A 23,386-nucleotide genomic window follows, 5' to 3' on the forward strand; every position below is an offset into this window, starting at 1 on the left:
GGCAGGGTCAAAATTGGGCCATTATGTTTGAACATCTTAGAAAGATTATCTCATACCCAACTCCAATTTGAATCTAACCTGATTAAATTCAGTTTTTCACATCAAGATAATCTTGCATCGACTTGTTCTGTGAGCCTGACTCAACTGTCACTATCAACCTACCACTAGTTGCTTGGCACCAATACACCACCCGCAACTAAGTGAGTTCTTTGGCTTGTTTGTTGCAATGTGGTGCCTCTTCTTATGTATATATTGGATGTGGGCATTGCTGAATTATCTAATTCAAATTTCGCCATCTACCTAGGTGGGATTCGAACCCCAGGCATTACCCTGGGCCCCTGAATTACTAATCCAGCGACAATACTGCATGCCATCAACTCCCCTGTATCATGACAGCTTCTTTTTGATGCAAGCTTTCAAGTTTTAATACATTCAAAAGTATTTTTAAGAATTAACTTTCTTTGAAATGCCATTGTCAAATATCATAAAGGAACAGATGTTCAACTTTCTAGCCAAATTCTTCAAAGTCAGAATAGACTTTTATTCCTTTCACAAGTGACTGAGATCAAACCAATCTTCACCAGCAGATACAAGGTTAAAGACAAAAGAAAAAAAACCGTGCACTAGGGATATCATTTAAAAAAAACAACTTATACCACTTGCTTCACCACATCGTGTTTTTTTCAAAAGCTTACTAATTCAAATAAAAAGCATTGACATTTAGAGACATGGAGCCATTTCAAGCCCCGATTTAGTCAGTCAGTTGGTGCCCGTCCTTAACATGAAACAAATTAGCAAATTTTGAGAGATAAATTGATTTGCATAGTTCTAGTTGCAAGGGCTATGCAGGTAGCAACCTGTCCATTTCACACTTTCTATTATTAATGTTCACTAGCAATTATTATGTCCTCAAGACGTTACAAACACTTTGAATGGATTATCTTTTAAAATGGAGGCTCTCATGCAATGTTTGCACATTATAACCAGTTGGTGCAAACAAGATCCCAACAACAACAAATAAGTGAAGCACTTAATGACTTGGTTGTGTTAAGTTGACTAAGGGCAATATATCTATCAGGACATCAGGAGAATACTGCCAATGGGATCCTTTACATCCATCTGGTTTGACATATATCTCAAAAAAACTGATATATCATAATCTGGGATAGAAAAGATATGTTAAAAGGTACAAATGTCTGAGCTGAAAGACTAATACTGGACAATAGCAACCTCGTGGGAATCCAAAGAGCATTGGTAAAGGTTTAAAATTATTTTACTGCTATTTCTTTACCATGACACAATTGGTATTTTTTTGCCTCATTTTTCTTTCCATATGCTAGCTTGCTTCAGTGGTAGCACTTGAAGTTTGAAGGTTATGGATTCAAGCATTGCATCAATACTTGAGAAAATAACATAGAATCACAGAGTCCTAAAGCACAGAAACAGGCCCTTCAGCCCACCATGTCTATGCCAACAATCAAATACCAATCTATACTAATCCCATTTCCCAGCACTTGGACCATATATAGGGTGAGACATCAATATAATGCTGTATTGTTGGAGATACTATACAAGAAATTTGTCACCGCACTTGGCTTTTAGGAATAAAAGCAAATAGACAGTGGGGTCCTTATGCAAATCAGTATCCTAATGCTAGTTGTAGAAATACCAAAATTAGTTTTCAAATAGGTTGATCATGCACCATACATGCTCTGTCCAATTGGGACTCCACGAGGCTCCTGAAAATGATCAAAAAATGCTTTAATAGTTCATCTGGCTCCACAAAACTACTGCGGACCACTATCAGTCTGGGCTCACCTCCAAGCCCTGCCCACCCCCTCAGTAAGTCCAATGCTGAAACCAGATGAAAAACCTAAAGTCTTGACCAACAAGCTGCATCATGCTACCTGATCAGCCAACAGAATTCAGTATTACATATAATGAGGCCTCATGCTAAATTTAGTTTTGACCTCTCACTAACGTCTTCAGGGACACCACCTTCATCTTCAGATGAAACAGCAAACAAAGGCCCTGTCTGTCTTTGCAGGTAGATATAAAAGACTCCAGAGGATGATTTTAAAAATTAACTGGAGAACTTTTCTACTGTCTGTCCAATAAACACCACCACCCTTCAGAGGACACCAGCAAAACAATTCCTTTAATTAACTGGTAATTATTTAATTGCTGTTTGAGGAAACTGTGTGAAACTGATTGCTGAATTTCCTACACAGCATTTCAGTTATAATTCATTGGACCAAAATGCTCCTGAGAATATGAAAAAGAAGTGTAGGTGCTTTCTTTCTCAAGGATTTTTTTTAAAAATTAGATCTCACCGCTAAACCTACTTGGTAGGAACCTTTAGAGAATTAGGACACAGAGAAGAGTCATCAAATGTAATTATGAAATGGAGAGGAACAGAAATGTGTTGGCAGTCAGTGAATTGAGCACATTAGTAATGAAAAGGTAGGCATTTTTTAGTTCTCATGCACAGGATTTGCCCTTTTAGCAACATTGTCAAGAGATAAAATTAAAGGTCTTGGCACCTTGTCATGCAGTGCAATTAGTTTCAATCCTGTAATGTTGCATTTCCACTGTATTTCTATCTTTAATAATGTCTATAATTCTTCCAGCTGTGTGTGAGACATGGCTCATTTTCAAACCCAGTACCCAATTCAGTATTCCATTTTATAATTGGTTTATGTGTAATTATTCCACACTCTTCACCTTGCTCAACTTCTCCCTCCTCATTCCTCCTTGACCTCTTTTTTTCCTTACACATTCAAAAACAAAGGTAAGCACAAAGAGGAAGTATGGAACAGTATGCACATCCAAAGAAAATATAAACAGAACATACTGTGGTGTTTTAGTAAAGAAAGATATTTAAAATAAATTGCACGGGGAGACACTACACCAGAAGTACAGGTGATGAAGACAGAGAGCCTTCTGTTTAATATGCAGCTGTCTGACTCAATTATTGTATTACATCAAACACGTCCTTACATGCAAGGCCACTGCATTCAGTGAAATACATCATCACACATTTTGGCGAATGAAACTTCTGCAACTTTCAAGGTTAACCATGGCAGGTCAGAACCTGCTGTGTATGCTAAATACAATAACTATCAACTCAAATCACCATCTACTAGCTTTCAAGGGACTGGATGTACTTCAGTTCCAACTCCACAGCAGCAATTCAATTCAGGTTTTTACTGAAAGGAGTATACTTTATTGAGAACAAAATTAAAAATAACATTTACCAAGCCTGTGCTCCTACTGCACACCTTGCTAGATGAGAGTGCAAAGTTAGAACATCGGAACTGCTGTTGTAAGCTATCTATAGCGCATTCTTCTATCCAATTAATCTCTGTACTGAGAGTGCAGTCTTGCTAAATTTGTTTTAAAATTATCGGCTTGATTTTGCTTCCCCTAAAGACATTTGCAACTTGCAGATACACAGGAAGTATTTTATTCTCCACAATCATGGCTAGATTTGCTTTCACCAGCTCTCCAACAAGTTAAAACTTTAACCTTTATGTTGAACATTTTCAGTGATAACTCATTGATAGATAGAAGATTGCCATTACCTGTAGCTTGCTGATGTTACCAATAGTCTCTGAGTTGCAGTCATTTGATTTCATTGTCAGCCTCTCTTGTTCAGAATCTGTACTTAAACCACAAAGATTAAAATTAGCTAGCACAGTTTATGTATAGGATAACTAATATAACATAAATAAATTGATATGTCTACAGTTGGATTTTATTGCTGAGTAAAAACCAATACAGCTTTTAACACAAGCAGAAGCAGCAAGCTACCAATTTTCAAACATTTTGGTCATCTTAGTGCCTGCACTTAGGGGTGACTGCTAGAGCTCTGAGAAGGGGCAAAGCTTGCTCAATGGAGGACAGGACTGTAGAACTTCCAACCTGTGTTTTTCTCATTGACAGTGGAAGTGATACCAATTAAGAGATGGTCTTATCCATGATGTTGAATTTAATCCATTCATATAACACTAAATAAATAAAAACTTCTGAAACCTCTACAATCTAAATGGACAAGAAGAGCAGGTGAACACCATCACCTTCAAGTTCCCTTCCCTCAGAGAAATATTAACGTTCACTCATGAACACTGGATCAAATTCCTAAAACTCCCTACATCTCACGGTTCAATTACAGTATCTTCACCACATGGACTGCAAAGGTTCAATTCAGAAAGGCTCACCAGCAGGTTGACGGTAACTAAGGATAAGCAATAAACGTCACCCATGCTAGCAATGCTCATATTCCCAAAAAGAATATTCTAAAAATGCATGGACTATTCCATACCATTAAGGAAATCTACAGTCTACCTTATCTCAACATCCAGCTCTGTCTCAAATTACATAAGGGTTGTTACTTCAACTGAGATATCCAGAATTTTTAATCATTATTCATGTAAAGAAATTCTTGCCATCAATCAAAACGAAAGGCAGAACTCAGTGACTTTCACTTCCTCAGGACGTCAAAAAGCGATTCAAAATTGATTATGTACTTTTCCGAAGTGTAACCACTGTTGTAATGGAGGCAAACGCAGCAGCCAATTTATACAAAGAAAATTCCCACGTACAGCAATGGGGTAAATATGAAATATAAATATATTTATTTCAGTAATAACAGACCAGGAAAATTCCATTCAAATAGTGTTGTGGAATCCTTTACATCCAACTTGAACAAATAAATGGGGCCTTGGTTTAAAATCCTATTTAAAACATGTCACCTCCAACATGCAGCACTTTCTCAGCTATTGTTATTCTTTCTCGGAATGTGGTCAGTGCTGGCTAGGCCAGAATTTTTTGCCAATTCCTACATTGAAGTGTCAGTTTGGATTATGTATTTATGTCTCTAGAATGGGGTTTGAATTCATGACATTCGAATCTGTCGGGCTGGATTTTCAGTCTGGGATGGGGAACCTGGTGCATGGATCATTTCCAAGTCCAGATTCTGATCACTTCAGCCAGACTGACACAATGATATTCTGATATACAAAGGCCCTAATTGGGCCAGAGATGAAGCTGACAGACTATTAGTGGTGCCAGTCCTGCCTGGGGGAGGAAACTGACCTCTGGTAGGGGGCACAATTCTCAAAAGGTAGACTGTAGCCATGATTGGGATTGCTGTTGCCTTGTGCAATGGGGCAGGCAGGAGAGCACAGGGTCAGTAACCTCAGTCCAAACAAGTGCCCAAACACTCACTCATCAGATACTCAATCTGCTCTGTTCAAATGACAGCAATTTTGTGCTGCTGCTTGAACACTTCTGTTTGACTTTTTTTGTTTCAAGGTTTTAAATCAACAAAAACAACAATAAATAGTGGTTCCCTCCTGTCCTCCCGACAGCTGTGCATCAAAGTGCCCCAGGCCATTTACTCTTCTGAATTTGATCTCTGAAAATTTCATTCCGTCCCTCTCTAAAGGTGAGCAGGTTCCTAGCTTTCCCCCATCCTTCCTGTCCACTCTTTGAAAATTGCAGCACGTCACCGAAGTGTCAGAAGACAACCGAACATCCAAGAGCACTATTTTTGAACCATTATTCCCCCAAAGCAATTGGAAATCCAGCTTGTCATATCGTTAAATACTCCGTGATTGGCAATATAATGGTCAATTTTACTTCAGACTTTCTGGAACATCCTCTATGGATATAACAACCAGTACAAAAAGACGAAGGGATGGGGAGTCTGTAGTGCTAACATACTAGCACAATACATATTATCTCCTGCCCCCAAGATTGTACCATCCCAGAATTTTGAAGCAACGAAAACCATTAGCTTTGTTACTCAATGAAGACAAAAAGAACAATCTCCCATGAATGAAGGGGTATGTGCAATATTATCATTTGGTTAATCAAAGCCAGTAGAAAGACATTGTAATTTAACTTTGGGCTATTTCAGCAAATCATCCATTAAGACTATGGAATACCTCCAGTTTTCTATAAAAGCTAAATACTGCGGATGTTGGAATCTGAAACAAAAACAGAAAATGCTGGAAAATCTCAGAAATTCTAACAACTCTGACAAAGGGTCACCTAGGCTCAAAATGTTGGCTCTATTCACCCTCCATAGATGCTGTCAGAACTGTTGAGATTTTCCCGCTTTTTCTGTTTTTGTTTATCCACAATTTTCTGTTTTATATTTTGGTCACAAAGGTAAGTGTCAATATAAATTGAATTGTACCATTTCAAATGGAGGGAGAGAAACAAACAGACCCGGGAGTTCACACAACATAAATCTTTCAAGGTGGAAGGACAAAGTGGCATCTTACTGCCGATCGAGAAACCCACCAATGTCACATGGTCAAAGAACAAAAAAGACAAAAGAAAATTACGGCACAGGAACAGGCCCCTCGGCCCTCCAATTCTGCACCGACCATGCTGCCCGACTGAACTAAAACCCCCTACACTTCCGGGGACCATACACAAATACAGAATGGCAACAGCACTGGAGGAGGCCATTTGGCTGGGCAAGTCCTTGTCTGCTTTCTGCAAAAGCAATTTAGTTAATCACACTGCCCTGCTTTTCTTCGTGGTTTGGTAAATCATTTTCTATCAAGTGACAGCCAGATTGTTTTTCCTGAAAGTCACGACTGAACCTGCCTCCACCATCCTCTCAGGCAGTTCATTCCACTTGCTGTGTGAAATCTTTTTCTTCATTGGAAGGTTATGGGGAGAAGACAGGAAAATGGGGATCAGTAGCACATAGCCATGATTGAATGGCAGAATGGACCCAATGGCCTAATTCTGCTCTTACATCTCATGAACTTATATATTGCCTTTGTTTTTTTTTGCCAATCACCTTAAATTGGTCTCTTCTAGTTCTCCAGCCTTCTACCAATGGGAACAGTTTCTCTCATCTACTCTGTCTGGACACCACTTCAATCTGATGGTCCTACAATGAAGTAGGTATCTCTACTGCTTGGCAGGCCTTGGGGGTGCAGTGCAAGCTGGATCAGAAGCCAGTTCCACCTGCCCCGGAACATTTGCAAAGACTGCTGGCTGCAGAGACATGCTGGCTGGAAGGCCTGCCTATGCGAGACATTTTAAAAAAAATGTTAAGATCAAAGGCACCCGGCCCTCACAACCCCTTCCACACTCTCCATGCCAACCCCAATGCCCACACCCCCACCCCCACCCCACCCACAGCGCCGGATTTAGGCTTATACGGCTTCCGGCCTCACAAAACGAGGGGCCTCTAAATAAGAAAAAAATTGACTTGAATCTAATTTTATCATAATCAATTGTTAAGTAAAGAAGGGGTAAATACGGGTGGGGGTGCGCTGCAAGGTCACGGGACAGGCAAGCCACGCAAAATACTGTAAACAATTGGCAGGACCAAAAGACTCAAACAGCACGCAAAGGCAAGCCGCCTCTGCCACTGGAACATAAGAACATAAGAAATAGGAGCAGGAGTAGGCCATCTAGCCCTTCGAGCCTGCCCCGCCATTCAATAAGATCATGGCTGATCTGAAGTGGCTCAGTTCCACTTTCCCGCCCTCTCCCCATAACCCTTAATTCCCCTGTCTATCAGAAACCTATCTACCCGCGTCTTAAATATATTCAGTGAGGTAGCCTCCACCGCTTCAACGGGCAGAGAATTCCAGAGATTCACCACCCTTTGAGTGAAGAAGTTCCTCCTCAACTCCATTCTAAACTGATCCCCCCTTATCTTGAGGCTGTGCCCTCTAGTCCTGCTGTCCTTTCTGAGTGGGAAGAATCTCTCTACTTCTACCCTATCCATCCCCTTCATTATCTTATATGTCTCTATAAGATCCCCCCTCATCCTTCTAAACTCCAACGAGTACAGACCCAGTCTATTTAGTCTCTCTTCATAGTCCAACCCCCTCATCTCCGGAATCAGCCTAGTGAACCTCCTCTGCACTCCCTCCAAGGCCAAAATATCCTTGCACAAGTGCGGCGACCAAAACTGCACACAGTACTCCAGCTGTGGCCTCACCAGTGCCCTGTACAGTTGCAGCAAGACCTCCCTGCTTTTATATTTTATCCCCCTTGCTATAAAGGCCAGCATCCCATTCACCTTCTTGATCACCTGCTGCACCTGCAGTCTGGGTTTTTGCGACTCATGCACAAGGACCCCCAGGTCCCTCTGCACCGTAGCATGCTGCAGCTTTTCGCCCTTTAAATAGTAATCCCTCCTACTATTATTCCTGCCAAAGTGGATAACCTCACACTTGCTAACATTGTACTCCATCTGCCAGGTCCTCGCCCACTCGCTCAGCCTATCTAGATCCCTCTGCAGACTTTCCACACCCTCCGCACAATTTGCTTTTCCACTCATCTTCGTGTCATCAGCAAATTTCGTCACCCTACACTCAGCCCCCTCCTCCAGATCATCTATATAAATGGTAGATAGCTGAGGCTCCAGCACCGATCCCTGCGGCACTCCACTAGTCACCAAACGCCAATCAGAATAGCACCCATTGATACCAACTCTCTGCCTCCTATTAGACAGCCAATCCTCTATCCACACTAACGCCTTACCACCAGCTCCATGCCCCTTAACCTTCTGAAGCAACCTTTTGTGTGGCACCTTATCAAACGCCTTCTAAAAATCAAGAAACACCACATCCACCGGTTCCCCTCTGTCTACCGCACTAGTCACATCCTCATAGAATTCCAACAAATTTGTCAAACATGACTTCCCCTTAACGAATCCGTGCTGCGTCTGCTCTATCAAACAATTCTTCTCTAGGTGCCTCGCTATTTCTTCTTTGATGACGGATTCCAGCATTTTTCCAACAACAGACGTTAAACTAACCGGCCTATAATTCCCTGCCTTTTGCCTGCTACCTTTTTTAAACAGCGGTGTAACATTAGCCGTTTTCCAATCTTCCAGCACTTCCCCAGAACCCAGCGAAGTTTGGTAAATAACCACTAAGGCGTCTACTATCACCTCTGCCATTTCCTTCAGAACCCTGGGATGCATTCCATCCAGTCCTGGGAACTTGTCCACCATCAGTCCCGCTAGTCAATCAAGCTCTACCTCTCTAGTGACGGTAATCGCATTCAGGCCCTCAACTCCTACCATCCTTCTAGCTTTAATATCCGGCAAACTATTCACGTCCTCCTCCATGAAGACCGAGGCAAAAAACTTATTTAAGGCCTCAGCCATTTCCTCATCTCCCACCACTAAATCTCCCCTCTCATCCTCTAAGGGTCCAACATTCACTCTAGCCAGCCTCCTCCTCTTTATATATTTGTAAAAACTCTTACTGTCCTTTTTTATATTTAGTGCTAGTTTAGCTTCATAGTCTATCCTTCCATTCTTTATCAACTTCTGAGTCATTCTTTGTTGATTTTTAAACCTCTCCCAATCTTCTACTCGCCCACTACTTTTAGCCACTCTAAACGCATCAGCTTTTAATTTAATACTCTCCTTTATTTCCTTCGATAACCACGGCTGATTATCCCTTCTCCTATGCTCCTTCTTTACCATCAGAATATATTTCTGCTGAGCACTGAAAAAGACCTGCTTAAAGATCGTCCACTGTTCCTCAGCAGTCCTATCTACCAATCTGCGCCCCCAATCTACATTTGCCAATTCCTCTCTCATCCTATCGTACTCCCCTCTGTTCAAACAAACAGCGGACACAGGTCTGGGACCCTACTTTCTCATCCTCTATCTGCATCAAAAACTCAACCATACAATGATCGCTCACCCTGGGTGGGCCGGATATTCCCACCTTCTTTGTTGAATGTGTCCCATGTTGAAGTTTTAACTTGTATCGTTGATAGAATGCTACAGTGCAAAAGGAGGCCATTTGGCCCATCGAGTCTGCAACAACCACAATCCCACCCAGGCTCTGTTCCCATAACCCCATACTTTTACCCTCGCTAGTCTCCCTGACACTAAGGGGTAATTTTGCATAACGAATCCACCTAACCCGCACATTTTTGGACTGTGGAAGGAAACTGGAGCACCCGGAGGAAACCCACACAGACATGGGGAGAATGTGCAAACTCCACACAGACGGTGACCCAAGCCGGGAATCGAACCCGGGTCCCTGGCGCTGTGAGGCAGCAATGCTAACCACTGTGTCGCCAATCATATGTGTATAATCCCCAGCAGCCTGCTGGCTCCTGCTGCAAGGCAGCAGCAGTTGTTCCTATGTCCGAGTCGCACAAGGATCGCGTCTCTGACACATGGTAAATATTGACATTATTGAACACACGTGTGCGAATCCAGCTTAGAGCTTTATAAGGAATAATTCTTTGTAACAGAGTGCCACAGGTCTGTAAAAACCCTATACGTGGAATTCTGCTCAGTTCTACAGGACTAGATGCAAAGATTCTAAAGCTTGCTGCAAGGAAAGCGATCTACACTAAGCATCATGTGCATCGTAAGCAATAAACACAGTAGCTTATCATTTGACAACATCATCGATGACTGTAGTCTTCAAAAATCACAAAAGAAAACATTTAAAATTTTTCATTCCAGGTGATGTACAAACAGGCACAGCAAAGGTTTTATTACGGTTTCCATTTCGTATGCTATTAATTTCTGTAACAGCTTCTGTCAGCGTCGATAAAGCATTTTCATCTTTAATAATTAAGAAATTGTGAACATATTTAAATTTCAAAGTGTATATAATTCAAACAGGCATTTTGTAAAAAGTGTTTTAGTTTGATTATACTTTTTCTTTGTGCCTTCACCTTTATATACAGACAAATATAAACGTTTCATATCTATATATTCAGTGTCCTTTCTGTGAGAATAATAAAGGATTATTTATATTGTATGGGGCCTCTTAAGCCTGACAAAACTTAGGGCATTAGAACGTCATGATTCAACACTACCCACCCACCTCCCATGGCCCCTCGTATCCTCCATACCAAACTATGCCTCTGTACCCACCCACATAGTACCTCATATCCCCATGCCGATGCCCTCCACTCATCCCCTTGGCCCTTTATAGCCCCATGCCAATTAAGTGCCAACTCATGCCCCTCACCCACACTTCTTGCTCATGCCCCCTCAATGCTAACTCTCCTAGTATCCACCTTGGCAGACCCCAGGAGCGACACTGAAATAACAAAGTATTTCAAAAAACATTCAGTGTTAGAAGAACACTCAATACATTGAAATTCCTTTCACCAATCTCTCAAGAAAATAAATACCTCTATTCTGTAGCCACTTGAAGCTGTCAAAGTATTCACTTAATAGGCACCCCATTGTGATAATGATAGGTTGTAAAATAGTCATGCAGAACAAATATTAGCTTATGTCAACAGATAGAGTGAAATATTTTTTAAGCCCACACACTTGTTTATTTAAAGTGCAGCAAAGTTATATCCTTTGACAGTTCCAATGGAATTCTGACAGTTCCAACAAGTTTTGACAGGTCTTTAACAGCTCCAATGAGTTTATGCACTTTTTACTTACCTCATCTCTACTTTTAACCAGCCCAAAAGGCACCTGACCTCTCCCAAAGCGTCCCAGGACTATACGCAAAGGAAAGCATTACCTGTCCAAAAGGGTACCCTGACTATCTAAATGAATCCACAAGATTTAGATGAGCTCTTACCAGGTCTATTCTGCACACTTTGGCATGATTTTGGTGGGGTAGATGTCAGAAACCCAGTGGGCAGTTGTCTTCAGGAACTTGCAATTTAGAACTCACCCCCCATTCCTCCATGGAAAAATTCCAGAGGCCAGGTTCGGAGAACAGAACTTTCAGGCTCAGATCTTCGCACAGATAGAAAGCATCAGCATGAAAATTCAGGCCATGGCGTATCACCTTATGTCAACGGCAAAATTCATTGCGTAGCCTTACTCTGTTACAGCAGGTACAAAGCAAATGTTGGACACCTACTCATTATCCTGAACTATTTACAATCTACTGCTCATACAAACAATTGATTCTTGCACAAGATAGTACATAATACACAAATTGCAAGAAAACTCCAAAAGCCCACAACAGAAATTGGCTCTGCTGGGTCCCGTGACAGCCTGGATTGCCCACGCACCACCAGCAACAGTGCCATGACATGATTTGTGACATGTGCCTCACCATGCATTGCTTCTTTTTCCTCAAAATAAACCTCTTGGACAATTTTCCTTAAGAACTCCATGAAGGGCCTTCCAGTAGCTGATCTAACCCAGACGTAGGGCTCACTCATTTTCCTACGTTATCAACTTCCAGAATATCGCTATGCCTCAAATCTAGTTCGATGAAGGAAATTACCCGGTGCTGAATGGGTTGGGGTGAGACGTAAAAAGTTCAAAAGTTCCTTCAATCATCTGAATTTGACCTTCCATGCAAAGTTTCTCTCTTTTCAATACGATAAGATACCAAGGACCCATCGGTATATTAATACACTGCATATCATCTATCAGTCTCTGGGGTTTATTTTCACTGTGACCAAATCACAGAGCAGGCTGTTCAACCACTCATTCCAGCAGCAAAGTTGCCCCTATTCTTTTAAGAATAGTTTCATTTAAATCTGGTAGCTGAGCTACAGAATATCACACAGATGTTTGTGTGGAAGTCATCAGATTGAGTCCTCCAAAAATGGGTGGCCAAAAGGTAAATTGTAGGTGGGGAAGGACAAGGGCTCGTGATCACGAAGATTGTGTCTCAAGGCGCAGTGACATGGATTCATGTTCTGTAGCTCCCGAAGAATACTCAAAGGCCGCAAAACAATTTAACCAGTTAAACTTTAGCAGGCCTCTTCAGCAGTGGATCTGAGCAGGTTCTAATGTTAATCAGGGTTCATCTAACATCATTCAACTTCAATTTTCATATTAAAAAAGGTTCAGTCACCTGAAACAGCTGCTTTGGATAGTCAGCCATAGACAATGTCCAAAATGCAGCTGGGCACTTCATCTGTGTTCATGTTGTGGCAAGGTTATCCACTCCAGTTTGAGGTGTTTACCGCTCCTTTAATGTACTGCAGTCAAAGTCAGCTCCTCCACATCTCCTTTTCATTTTAAAAGAAACACTGAATTTTTTTATTGATCCGTGGGACGTGGGCATTGATGGATTCACTAGGTTGATACCAGAGATGAGGGGGTTAGCCTATGAAGAGAGACTAAATAGACTGGGTCTGTACTCGTTGGAGTTTAGAAGGCTGAGGGGGGATATTATAGAGATGTATAAGATAAGGAAGGGTATAGATAGGGTATAGATAGGGTAGAGGTAGAGAGATCCTTCCTGCTTAGAAAGGATAGCAGGACTAGAGGACACAGCCTCAAGATAAGGGAGGTGCAGTTTAGATTGGAGTTGAGGAGGAATTTCTTCACTCAAAGGATGGTGAATTTCTGGAATTCTCTGCCTGTTGAAGTGGTGGAGGCTACCTCGCTGAATATATTTAAGTCACGGTTAGATAGGTTTCTGACAGTAAGGGGAATTAAGGGTTATGGGGAGAAAGCGGGAAAGTGGAACTGAGCCACTTCAGGTCAGCCATGATCTTATTGAATGGCGGGGCAGGCTCGAAGGGCTAGATGGCCTACTCCTGCTCCTACTTCTTATGTTTATGTTCTTATGGATGGGCCAGCATTTATTGCCCATCCCTAGTTGCCCTTAAAATTGAGTGGCCATTTCAGAGGGCAGTTGAGAGTCAACCACATTGCTGTGAGTCTGGAGTCACATGTAGACCAGACCAGGTAAGGGGAGCAGATTTCCCTCCCTAAAGGACATTAGTGAACCAGGTGAGTTTTTCCAACAATCAACAACAGTTTCATGGTCATCAGTAGATTCTTAATTCCAGATTTATTTCTGTTGAATTCAAATTCCACCATCTGCCATGGTTGGGATCCAAACCTGTATCCCCAGATCATTAGCTAAGTTCATGGATTAATAGTCTGGCAATAATACCACTAGGCCATCACCTTCCCTGATATCTAGGAAGGAGACAATATCGTGGTCAGGGATCCCTTTAGATAATATGATTTAAATTTGCCTCTTCTTCATTGTCGTTTTATTTCTCCATTTTCTTCCTTAGAAAGGTTTGATCTTTGTAGCCCACAGAGATTGCACCACTGAAGCTCAGAATTTAAATGCATTATCCCATCAATCACCATAAATCTTAACCTGTGGATGTTCAGATTCAAGATTTATCTCCCACTGAAACAACAGTGCCAAACCTTTTTTCAAACATCAAGGCTTGCACAGTTCAAACAGGCCAATTCAATGTGTAACACAAGCTTAAATAGAAAGGAACTGTTTTGAGTGCTGATTCCTAGGGCTCAGGGATCACACTTACCTGTAGGTCACAATTCAGATGCCCATGGATTATGCCATTTTATTCCCTTATCTTTCTTCTGGTTTTGTTGATTTTTTGTTTCATGTTTTGCTGGTGGCATCTTTTCATAGAATCCCTACAGTGCAGAAGGAGGCCATTCGGCCAATCAAGTCTGCACTGACCACAATCCCACCCAGGCCCTATTCCCGTAACCCCACATATTTACCCTGCTAATTCCCTGACACTAAGGGTCAATTTAGCATGGCCAAATCAACCTAACCCGCACATCTTTGGACTGTGGGAGGAAACCGGAGCACCTGGAGGAAACCCACACCGAAACGGGGAGAATGTGCAAATGCCACACAGACAGTGACCGAAGGCTGGAATTGAATCCAGGTCCCTGGCACTGTGAGGCAACAGTGCTAACCACTGTGCTACTGTGCTGCCCCAAAAGCTCTATTTTGGTACATTTGGTCCTGATGCTTCCTTCTAGTTTTGTCAACCAAATATAAGAATCAAGATTGTTCCAGAAAACAACAAGACCAGTCTAGTAATTTTAATCAATCACTGTCTTCTGGCTTAAAGTTGAAATTTATCTACTATAATTTGCAGCATAAGTCATCACAGCATAGAAGACAGCCCCCTTTTATCAGCCTCAGAAATCATGCTTTGGCACATACTTGGCAGCCCCCATTTACAGCCTCAACATGCAATGCTCACATTAGGAATTAGTCTCAAATTTTTACCTCCCAAGCGGCTGTTTTACTCGCCAGTACCTCATAACTGGGAGCAAGGGACCAAGCAGGCAGTACAGGTTGTGTTGTGAAGATGCATGGTAGTTTATGACATGCCCACACTGCGAGTTGGATGCTGATAATGTTTCGAAAAGAGGAAATCGCCCCAAACCAGCAGTTCACTTTTATACCCGGCCTGTTAGACAACCCCTGCTTTTGGAGGGATTCTTCGAGGCTTCAAAGATCGAATTATACACCGACATCTATGACGTTTGTTATTTCAGCAGAGGAATAACCTCATTACTTCTACATGGATTAAAATAGCTGAAAGATGGGACAAAACTTTCAAGCTTCAGTCCCTGGTGGGGCAGCAGGAACTGTATTGAGTCAGGAACCCAATTGCTTCTCAAGCAGGTTTTCCCCAGGCTCTTTAACTGAGCTAAAGCATTAGCGTCCTGTTTTCCAGCATTTCCTGAGCAATCAGGAAGGGCAGGCGGGGTGACAAATTCTGCTTAAAGGGACCCAGGCGTGAGTCAGAAAGGTGCAGCCAAGGCTGCAGTAACCCACAGGAAAGGAGGAGACTTTGGAAGGCTTGCAGAAAATGCAGGCGTAAAATTGCAGCGTACATTTGGTACTCTACCTCCTTTGAACGGAATATCTGCGGTTACCTACATGTCACTAAAGCTGCCACTAGTGTTGCCCCTCTTGTTCCTCATTAGAGGTACAAAGTTTGAGCAGCAGAAATTGCTCCCATGTTGTGGTGAAGGTTAACAGCAGGAAATATAGCTGAAGATAAGTAAAGTACAAGGCAGGTGAACTGACTTCCAAGAATTTGGCAATCGCCTGGCAATCAATGAAAGCACACTCTCAGATGAAGTGCTGTGAGCACTAACCTCTCACATGGCCCTGGCTAGTGTTCTTCAAATGTTGCGAGCTTGTATTGTGGAAGCAAGACTTACCCTCTAATTGAGAGCTGAGGTCGAGAGGCTCGAATCCCAACGAAGCTCAGAGATGCCACACACGCACAAACCAGGACTGAGGACAGGCCCAGTACACCTGTACAGAAAGGTGTTCAGCTCCTGGTCCATGTGACCAGCAGCTGAGTGTCATTGAAAAGTATCAGACAGGGAACAGAGAGAAATCCCAAAATGGTAAGATCCCAAAAGAAGAAAATTCCCAGACGCGGGACAAGAATAGATCCCAGTTAAGTTATAAAAGACAGGAAAAAACTGCAGTTAGCAAACTTGAAGTGACACAGCTCAGAAGAAGCCCTGTCAACCGAAGAGGGCAGCAAAAGGTTGGTGACTCTGTGCTGTGGACTACTGGGGCTAAGGTTCTGCTTGTTGTGGCTGAAGAGCTGAAGCTGGGCTTGTGAGTTGGTGTTTGAGTGCAGATTTAGTAGTCCGGGGAAAGGAATTTCAGGAGTCAAAATTGAAACTCTGCAAGGTGGGCTGTCCGAGTTAGAGCAACTTGTCCAGAGAATTTGAAGACTTCAAAAGTGAAGATCATAGAATCCTACAGTGCAGAAGGAGGCCATCTGGCTTATTAAGTCTGCACTGACCACAATCCCACCCAGCCCCTATCCCTATAACCCCATGTATTTATCCTGCTAGTCCCCCTGACTCTAAGGGATAACTTAGCATGGCCAATCCACCCAATCCACACATTTTTGGACTATGGGAGGAAACTGGAGCAGCTGGAGGAAACCCACGCAGACACAGGGAGAATGTGCAGACTCCACACAGACAGTGACCCAAGCCAGGAGTCAAGCCTGAGTCCCTGGCGCTGTCAGGCAACGGTGCTAACCACTGTGCCACTGCGCTGAAGATGGGAACCCATTGTGAGGGAGCCAAAGTTTCACTGAGATTGGTTGACTTAGTGTTAAAAAAGCTGCAGACTCTGGGTAGAATCCTCCCTGCCAAATGATTCATTGTGGTGGGGGGGTGGGGCGCGGGGGGAGGGGGTGGTGGTGGGGTGTTGTGGTGGTGAAGGAGGAGGAGGAGGAGGAGGAGAAGAATGTGGCAAGAGGCCCAGGAATTGGTTTAACCCCACTGTGCATTTACAGAGGAATCCCCCTCACCCCACCCCTCCCCACCTCCCACACACACACACAATGGGAGGCCGGCAAACATGCCAGACGCCAGCATGAACTTCATTTGTATCCCATTTCGGGCGTGCCCACGAAGACCTGACTCAGGTTCTTCACTGGCAGGGAAACATAACAGCACGCAACACATTCAGAACAATGTGGCTTGCCAATACCAAGACTCACCTGAACAGCGCTGGGGCTGTCTCTGGACTCAGCAAAATACTTGCTTTGCAGAGCATCTTAATGAGAAAAATTAGGTAGAGGGAGGGGGGGTTCAGGGGTTATGGAGCTTAAAGCTCTTGTAGCTGAAGGCATGCCCATCAATAGTGTAATTAATTAAATGGGCGATGCATAAGAAACCAGAGCTGGAGGAGTACAGAGATTTGAGGTTGTGGGACAAGAGGAAGTCACACAGAAGGATACAGAGAGGCAAAACCATGGAAGGATTTGAAAATAAAGATAGGATTTAAAAATCTAATTTGGAGGCAATATTGGTCAGAGTAATGGTTGAACAGGACTTGGTTAGTACATGGGCAACAGAATAATACCACATTAATTTTCAATTGTACACCCTTAAAGACAACATAATTTAAGATTTTTATTTTTAAAACTAGCCTGCATTTTTTTTTGTCAGATATGGATTAGCTTTGCACTTTAAGGCATTTTGAGCTGAAATAGAGGGCAAATGTTACCTGTTAAGAGACTTTTATTAACTTTGCTATGAGACCATCATGTAGATCCAGTGTAAGTGTAACCAGGTTTATCCCCTCTCTCGTTAATTCTCACTTCCTGTAAAGAAAAGCAGCCGGTCTCTGCTTGCCAGCTATCCACATCAATACAGCTGATTTTTTTTTTGCGAGTGTGAACCTGTACCAAAGTACATCCAGCTAAAAATGCGCAGGTTCCCTCAATTCGAGCATTTACAAAACCGCAACTTTCTAATGTTGACATAGAAGGAGAACTATAGGGAGTTTTCAGTTAAATTGTGGATCTTTTGGCAGATTTAGGAACATATTGCGCAACTTGCATTAAGTACACTGCCCCAAAATCAATGTAAAGTGCTATACATAAAAGGATTGTTTATGTATGTAGCAGGAGGGAAGCACTGTGGCTGTCTGCAGGAAACATGTCTTAATGTACAAAACATGAGCCAATTCCTTCAAGGGTGGGGGTGGGTGCAAAGGGTTGTATAGGCAAATCATGTGGCTGTGTGTTAAATCTAGGGAGATTTAAAAGTAATGAAACAGGGAAGTTAAAACAAAATATTGTACAGATTCATGTAGAAGTCAAAATTCTGAGACTAATTTTTCAGACAAAAAGTTGAATGGTTTTGATATGATTGTAGAGGTTGTACTTTGCTTCTGAAACATTTTTTTTGAGGGATCAAAATCCAAAAGACTTTTACAAGTCTTTTCCTATTTCTTACATCTTATGCTTACAAGACTTCAATCTGAATTGTATTTGTAAATTGCTTTCTGTAGCTGAGAGGAAATACCTGCACAGGCCATAGTGTGGGGAAGTGCCATTTAGAGCACAAGTTAGTCTATAATCCAGAGGGGCAGATTCACACCTTCATCCAGTTGTTTGCAAAGTAAATTTAAGTGGCATGATGTTCATCACACAATGTCATCACTAACAAGAATGCCAATAATAGAAACCTGATAATGCTGCAATGTGGGCAAGTTAAGCAGAGCACAACTACACGCTCCTGTCCACCTGCAGTATGCTGATGATGCACATGCTGCTCCTGGGGCAACTGCAATCTGTCACTCCAGCTGTTTTGGCAGCAGATTAGATCCATTGGTTCAGAGGTTTATTAGAGCAATTCCAGTAAAAAAGTAAAGCAAGTTTAACAAAATGCATAACCAGTAAAATTGGTTACTCAGAACACCTAACAGAATTTACCCATGTGCCGTGGACAGAACAAAGAACGCTACAGCACAGGAACAAGCCTTTCAGCCCTCCAAACCTGTGCTGACATATGATGCCTTTCTAAACTAAAGACCTTTTGCCTCTACACAGTCAGTAGATCTCTATTCCCTACCCATTCATGTATCTATCATGATGCCTTCAGAATATTGCTATTGCATCTGCTTCTACCACCTCCTTTGGCAGTGCACTCCAGGCACTTATCACCCTCTGTGTAAAACATGTGCCTCTCAAATTGCCTTTAAACTTTCCCCTTTTTACTTTAAACCTATGTCACTTAGTAATTGACATTTCTACCCCAGGAAGAAATATATTTCTAATTAGGATCTAAAAATTGAAACTATTTGTAAAATTACCCCCGTTCACATTCCAACAAACCTTGGGGAAAAATAAGGTCAGAATGAAGTCTTATTTACAGTGCAATGGTCTATCCATTCCAACAGCTACCAACATGGGACAAAATAGTAACACAGACAAATGCAGGTTAGTGAAGGAATGTCAGGATTTTTAAAGGGAAAATTGTGATCAGTTAATTTGCTGAGGTTTTTGGAAGAGGTAACAGAGAGGGTTGATGAGGGAAATGCTGTTGATGTAGTGTACACGGACTTCCAAAAGACATTTGATATAATGCCACACAAAAACTTGTGAGCAAAGCTACAGCTCATCTAATAACAGAGACATTAATAACTTGGATAAAGAACATAGAACTTTACAGCACAATACAGGTCCTTCGGCCCTCAATGTTGTGCCGAGCTATGTCCAATCCCAAGATCAAGCTATCCCCTCCCTATAATTCTGGTGTGCTCCATGTGCCTATCCAATAACCACTTGAAAGTTCCCAAAGTGTCCGACTCCACTATCACAGCAGGCAGTCTATTCTACACCCCAACCACTCAGTGAAGAATCTCGGACATCCCTCCAATATCTCCCACCGTGACCCTTATAGTTATGCCCCCCAGTAACAGCCACATCCACCTGAGGAAATAGTCTCTGCACATCCACTCTATCAGTCCCTCTCATCATCTTATAAACCTTATTAAGTCGTCTCTCATCCTCCTCCACTCCAAAGAGAAAAGCCCCAGCTCCCTCAACCTTTCTTCATAAGACCTACCCTCCAAACCAGGCAGCATCCTGGTAAATCTCCTCTGCACTCTCTCCAATGCTTCCATATTCTTCTTATAGTGAGGTGACCAGAACTGAACACAATATTTCAAATGTGATCTCACCAATGTCCTGTATAGTTGCAGCATAACCCCACGACTCAAACTCAAACCCCCTGTTAATAAACGTTAACACAATATAAGCCTTCTTCACGGCTCTATCCACTTGAATGGTGACCTTCAGAGATCTGTGGATATGAACCCCAAGATCTCTCTGTTCCTCCACATTCCTTAGAACCCTGCAGTTGACCCTGTAATCTGCATTCAAGTTTGTCCTACCAAAATGAATCACCTCACACTTATCAGGGTTAAACTCCATCTGCCACTTTTCTGTCCAGCTCTGCATCCTATCAATGTCTCTTTGCAACCTGCAAGAGCCCTCCACGTCATCCACTACTCCACCACTCTTGGTGTCGTCAGCAAATTTACTAACCCACCCTTCATCCCCCTCTTCCAAGCCATTGATAAAAATCACAAATAACAGAGGACCCAGCACTGATCCCTGTGGTACACCGCTGGTAACTGGCCTCCAGTCTCAAAATTTTCCTTCCACCACCACCCTCTGTCTTCTATGATACAACCAGTTACTTATCCAATCAGCCACATTTCCTTCTATCCCACACATCCTTATCTTCTCCATGAGCCTACCATGGGGCACCTTACCAAATGCCTTACTAAAATCCATGTATGCGACATCAACTGCTCTATCTTCGTCCATACACTTAGTTACCTCCTCAAAGAATTCAATCAAATTTGTGAGGCCCCTCACAAAACCGTGCTGACCATCCTGGATTAAATTGCATCTTTCCAAATGGTCATAAAGAATTAATTTGGCTGAGTGACATTAAATAGAGAGTAGTAGTTAATGAATGTCTTTTTGGGCTGCGGGAAGGTTGTAGTGGAGTGCCCCAGGGGCTAATGTTGGGACCATTGTTCTTCCTGATATATATTAATGATGTAGGTCTTGGTACAAGGGACAATTTCAAAGTTTGCGGATGATATGAAACTTTAAAGCAAAGGTGGACAGTACAGGACTTCAAAGGGACATAGGTAAGTTAGTGATAAGGCAAATAGGTGGCAGATGTGGAGTTCAATATGGAGAAATGCGAAGTGTTTTATTTTGGTTGGAAAAACATGGAGAGACAATATAAAACAAATGGTACAACTCTGAACTGGATGCAGGAGCAGAGGGACCTGGGTGTACCTAAGTAATTGAAGGTAGCAGGACAGGTTGAGAACACAGTTATTAAAACATACAGTATCCCAAGCTTTATTAATACAGATACAGGTACATGAGCAAAGAGATGGAGATGCTGGCATTGGCCTGGGGTAGGCATAGTAACCTGGTGTTGTGAGACTTCTTAATGAACGTATAGGTTACGTTGAACTTTTATAAGACACTAGTTCAGCCTCAGCTGGAGTACTATGTACAGTTCTGAGTAGCACACTTTTGAAAGGATGTGAAGACATTGGAGAGATTGCAGAAAAGATTCACAAAAATGATTCCAGGGATGTGGAACTTTTCCAATCTATCTATAGAGCTGAAGTTAAGACCGTTTTTCTTGGAGAACTGAAGGCTAAGAGGAGATTTAATAGAGGTTTTCAAAATCAAGAGGGATCTGGACAGAGTTGTTAGGAAGAGACTATCCCACATGACAGGATTGAGAACGAGAGGATACACATTTAAAGTAATTGGCAAAAGAAGCAAAAACAATATGAAAAGAAATTATTTCATGCCGAGAGTGTTAAGGTCTGGAATGTGCTGCCTGAGTGTGTGGTGGAGGCAGGTTCAATCGAAGTATTAAAGAGTCAGTTAGGTTGGTATCTAGAACAAAGAACAAAGAACAACCCAGCACAGGAAACAGGCCCTTCGGCCCAACGAGCCCGCGCCGCCTCATCACCCTCCACCTATTCTACCCTGTGTGTCTACGAATGGAACCCCTAACTTAGCCAGATTCAGGGGAGAATAGTGTCAATTTGGTAAACCAATCAGCCTAAGAGCACATCTTTGGGGTGTGGGAGGAAACCCACGCAACCACAGGGAGAATGCACAAACTCCCACAGACACAGGCCCAAATCCATGTATCTGCACAGCCAGCAGTGCTAGTCACTGAGCTGTTGCGGCGCCTGTCTACCGGTCCAGGATCAAGCACACACACCGACACGAAGTACTGGGCCACTCCCGGAACCTCCAAGAGCAGCCCACGCACGACCCACCGTGTGCATGCCCCTCGTTTGACAACGAGGTGGACCTCCACCTGCGGAATAAAAAGACAAAAACGTTAACTTACAAGTCTGCATTTCCGGTGTCTCCCGAGGTTCTGACCTTATTTAATAGCCCCTACTATAACCCTCCATCCTCGTTTCACTCATGTGTCTGTCTAACTGAACCTTAAACGAGTCCAACGTTCCTGCCTCCACCACCCTACTTCGTAGCGCGTTCCATACCCCCACAACTCTCTGCGTAAAGAACCTTCCTCTCACATCCAAGTTATACCTCTCCCCCCTCACCCTTAAATCATGACCTCTCGTATTTGTACCCAGTCTAGGCAGCAGTCTCTCACTATCGACTCTACCTATTCCCTTCAGTATCTTATATACCTCTATCATGTCCCCCCTCAACCTCCGCCTTTCCAAGGAGAAAAGTCCCAGTTTCTCCAACCTTTCCTCGTAACCCAGTCCCTCCATACCAGGCAACATCCTGGTAAACCTCCTCTGAACCCTCTCCAGAGCCTCCACGTCCTTCCGGTAGTAAGGTGACCAGAACTGGACGCAGTACTCCAAATGCGGTCTAACCAACGTTCTATACAACTGAAGCATTAGACGGCAGCTTTTATACTCTATACCCCTTCCTATAAAGGCTAGCATTCCATAAGCCTTCCTAACAACCTTCTCCACTTGTGTCGCAGCCTTCATGGATTTGTGAACCTGCACTCCCAGGTCCTTCTGTATCTCTATACTCCTAATCGGTCTACCTTTTATCACATAGCTCCTCTCTGCATTATTCATTCCAAAATGCATCACCTCGCATTTGTCAGGATTAAATTCCATCTGCCACCTATCTGCCCAATGCACCAACCTATCTATATCCTGTTGTATCACCTGACATTCCACTTCAGTACCCGCCAACCCTGCCAACTTGGTGTCATCTGCAAACTTGCTGATCACACCACCTACGCTCTCTTCCAAGTCATTTATGTATAACACAAAGAGGAGAGGTCCCAGTACTGAGCCCTGCGGCACAC

At 42.8% G+C, this 23,386-nt stretch overlaps 1 protein-coding gene across 7 annotated transcripts in view; it reads right to left on the reverse strand.

Annotated features, from left to right (window-relative positions):
• dnmt3bb.1 (DNA (cytosine-5-)-methyltransferase 3 beta, duplicate b.1) overlaps positions 1-23,386 on the reverse strand; it is a 245,309-nt gene that overhangs the window by 202,805 nt on the left and 19,118 nt on the right. For 6 of the 7 annotated variants that reach the window (XM_080204810.1, XM_080204812.1, XM_080204806.1 and 3 more), the window contains exon 2: positions 3,585-3,666. In XM_080204810.1, coding sequence (XP_080060936.1) covers positions 3,585-3,666 — 82 coding nt within the window. The remainder of the gene's footprint in view (positions 1-3,584; positions 3,667-23,386) is intronic. The other variant, XM_080204809.1, reaches the window with a different exon arrangement.

Source organism: Carcharhinus amblyrhynchos, chromosome 16 (assembly GCF_965287045.1).
Source record: "Carcharhinus amblyrhynchos chromosome 16, sCarAmb.v2.hapA, whole genome shotgun sequence".
Taxonomy (NCBI): domain Eukaryota; kingdom Metazoa; phylum Chordata; class Chondrichthyes; order Carcharhiniformes; family Carcharhinidae; genus Carcharhinus; species Carcharhinus amblyrhynchos.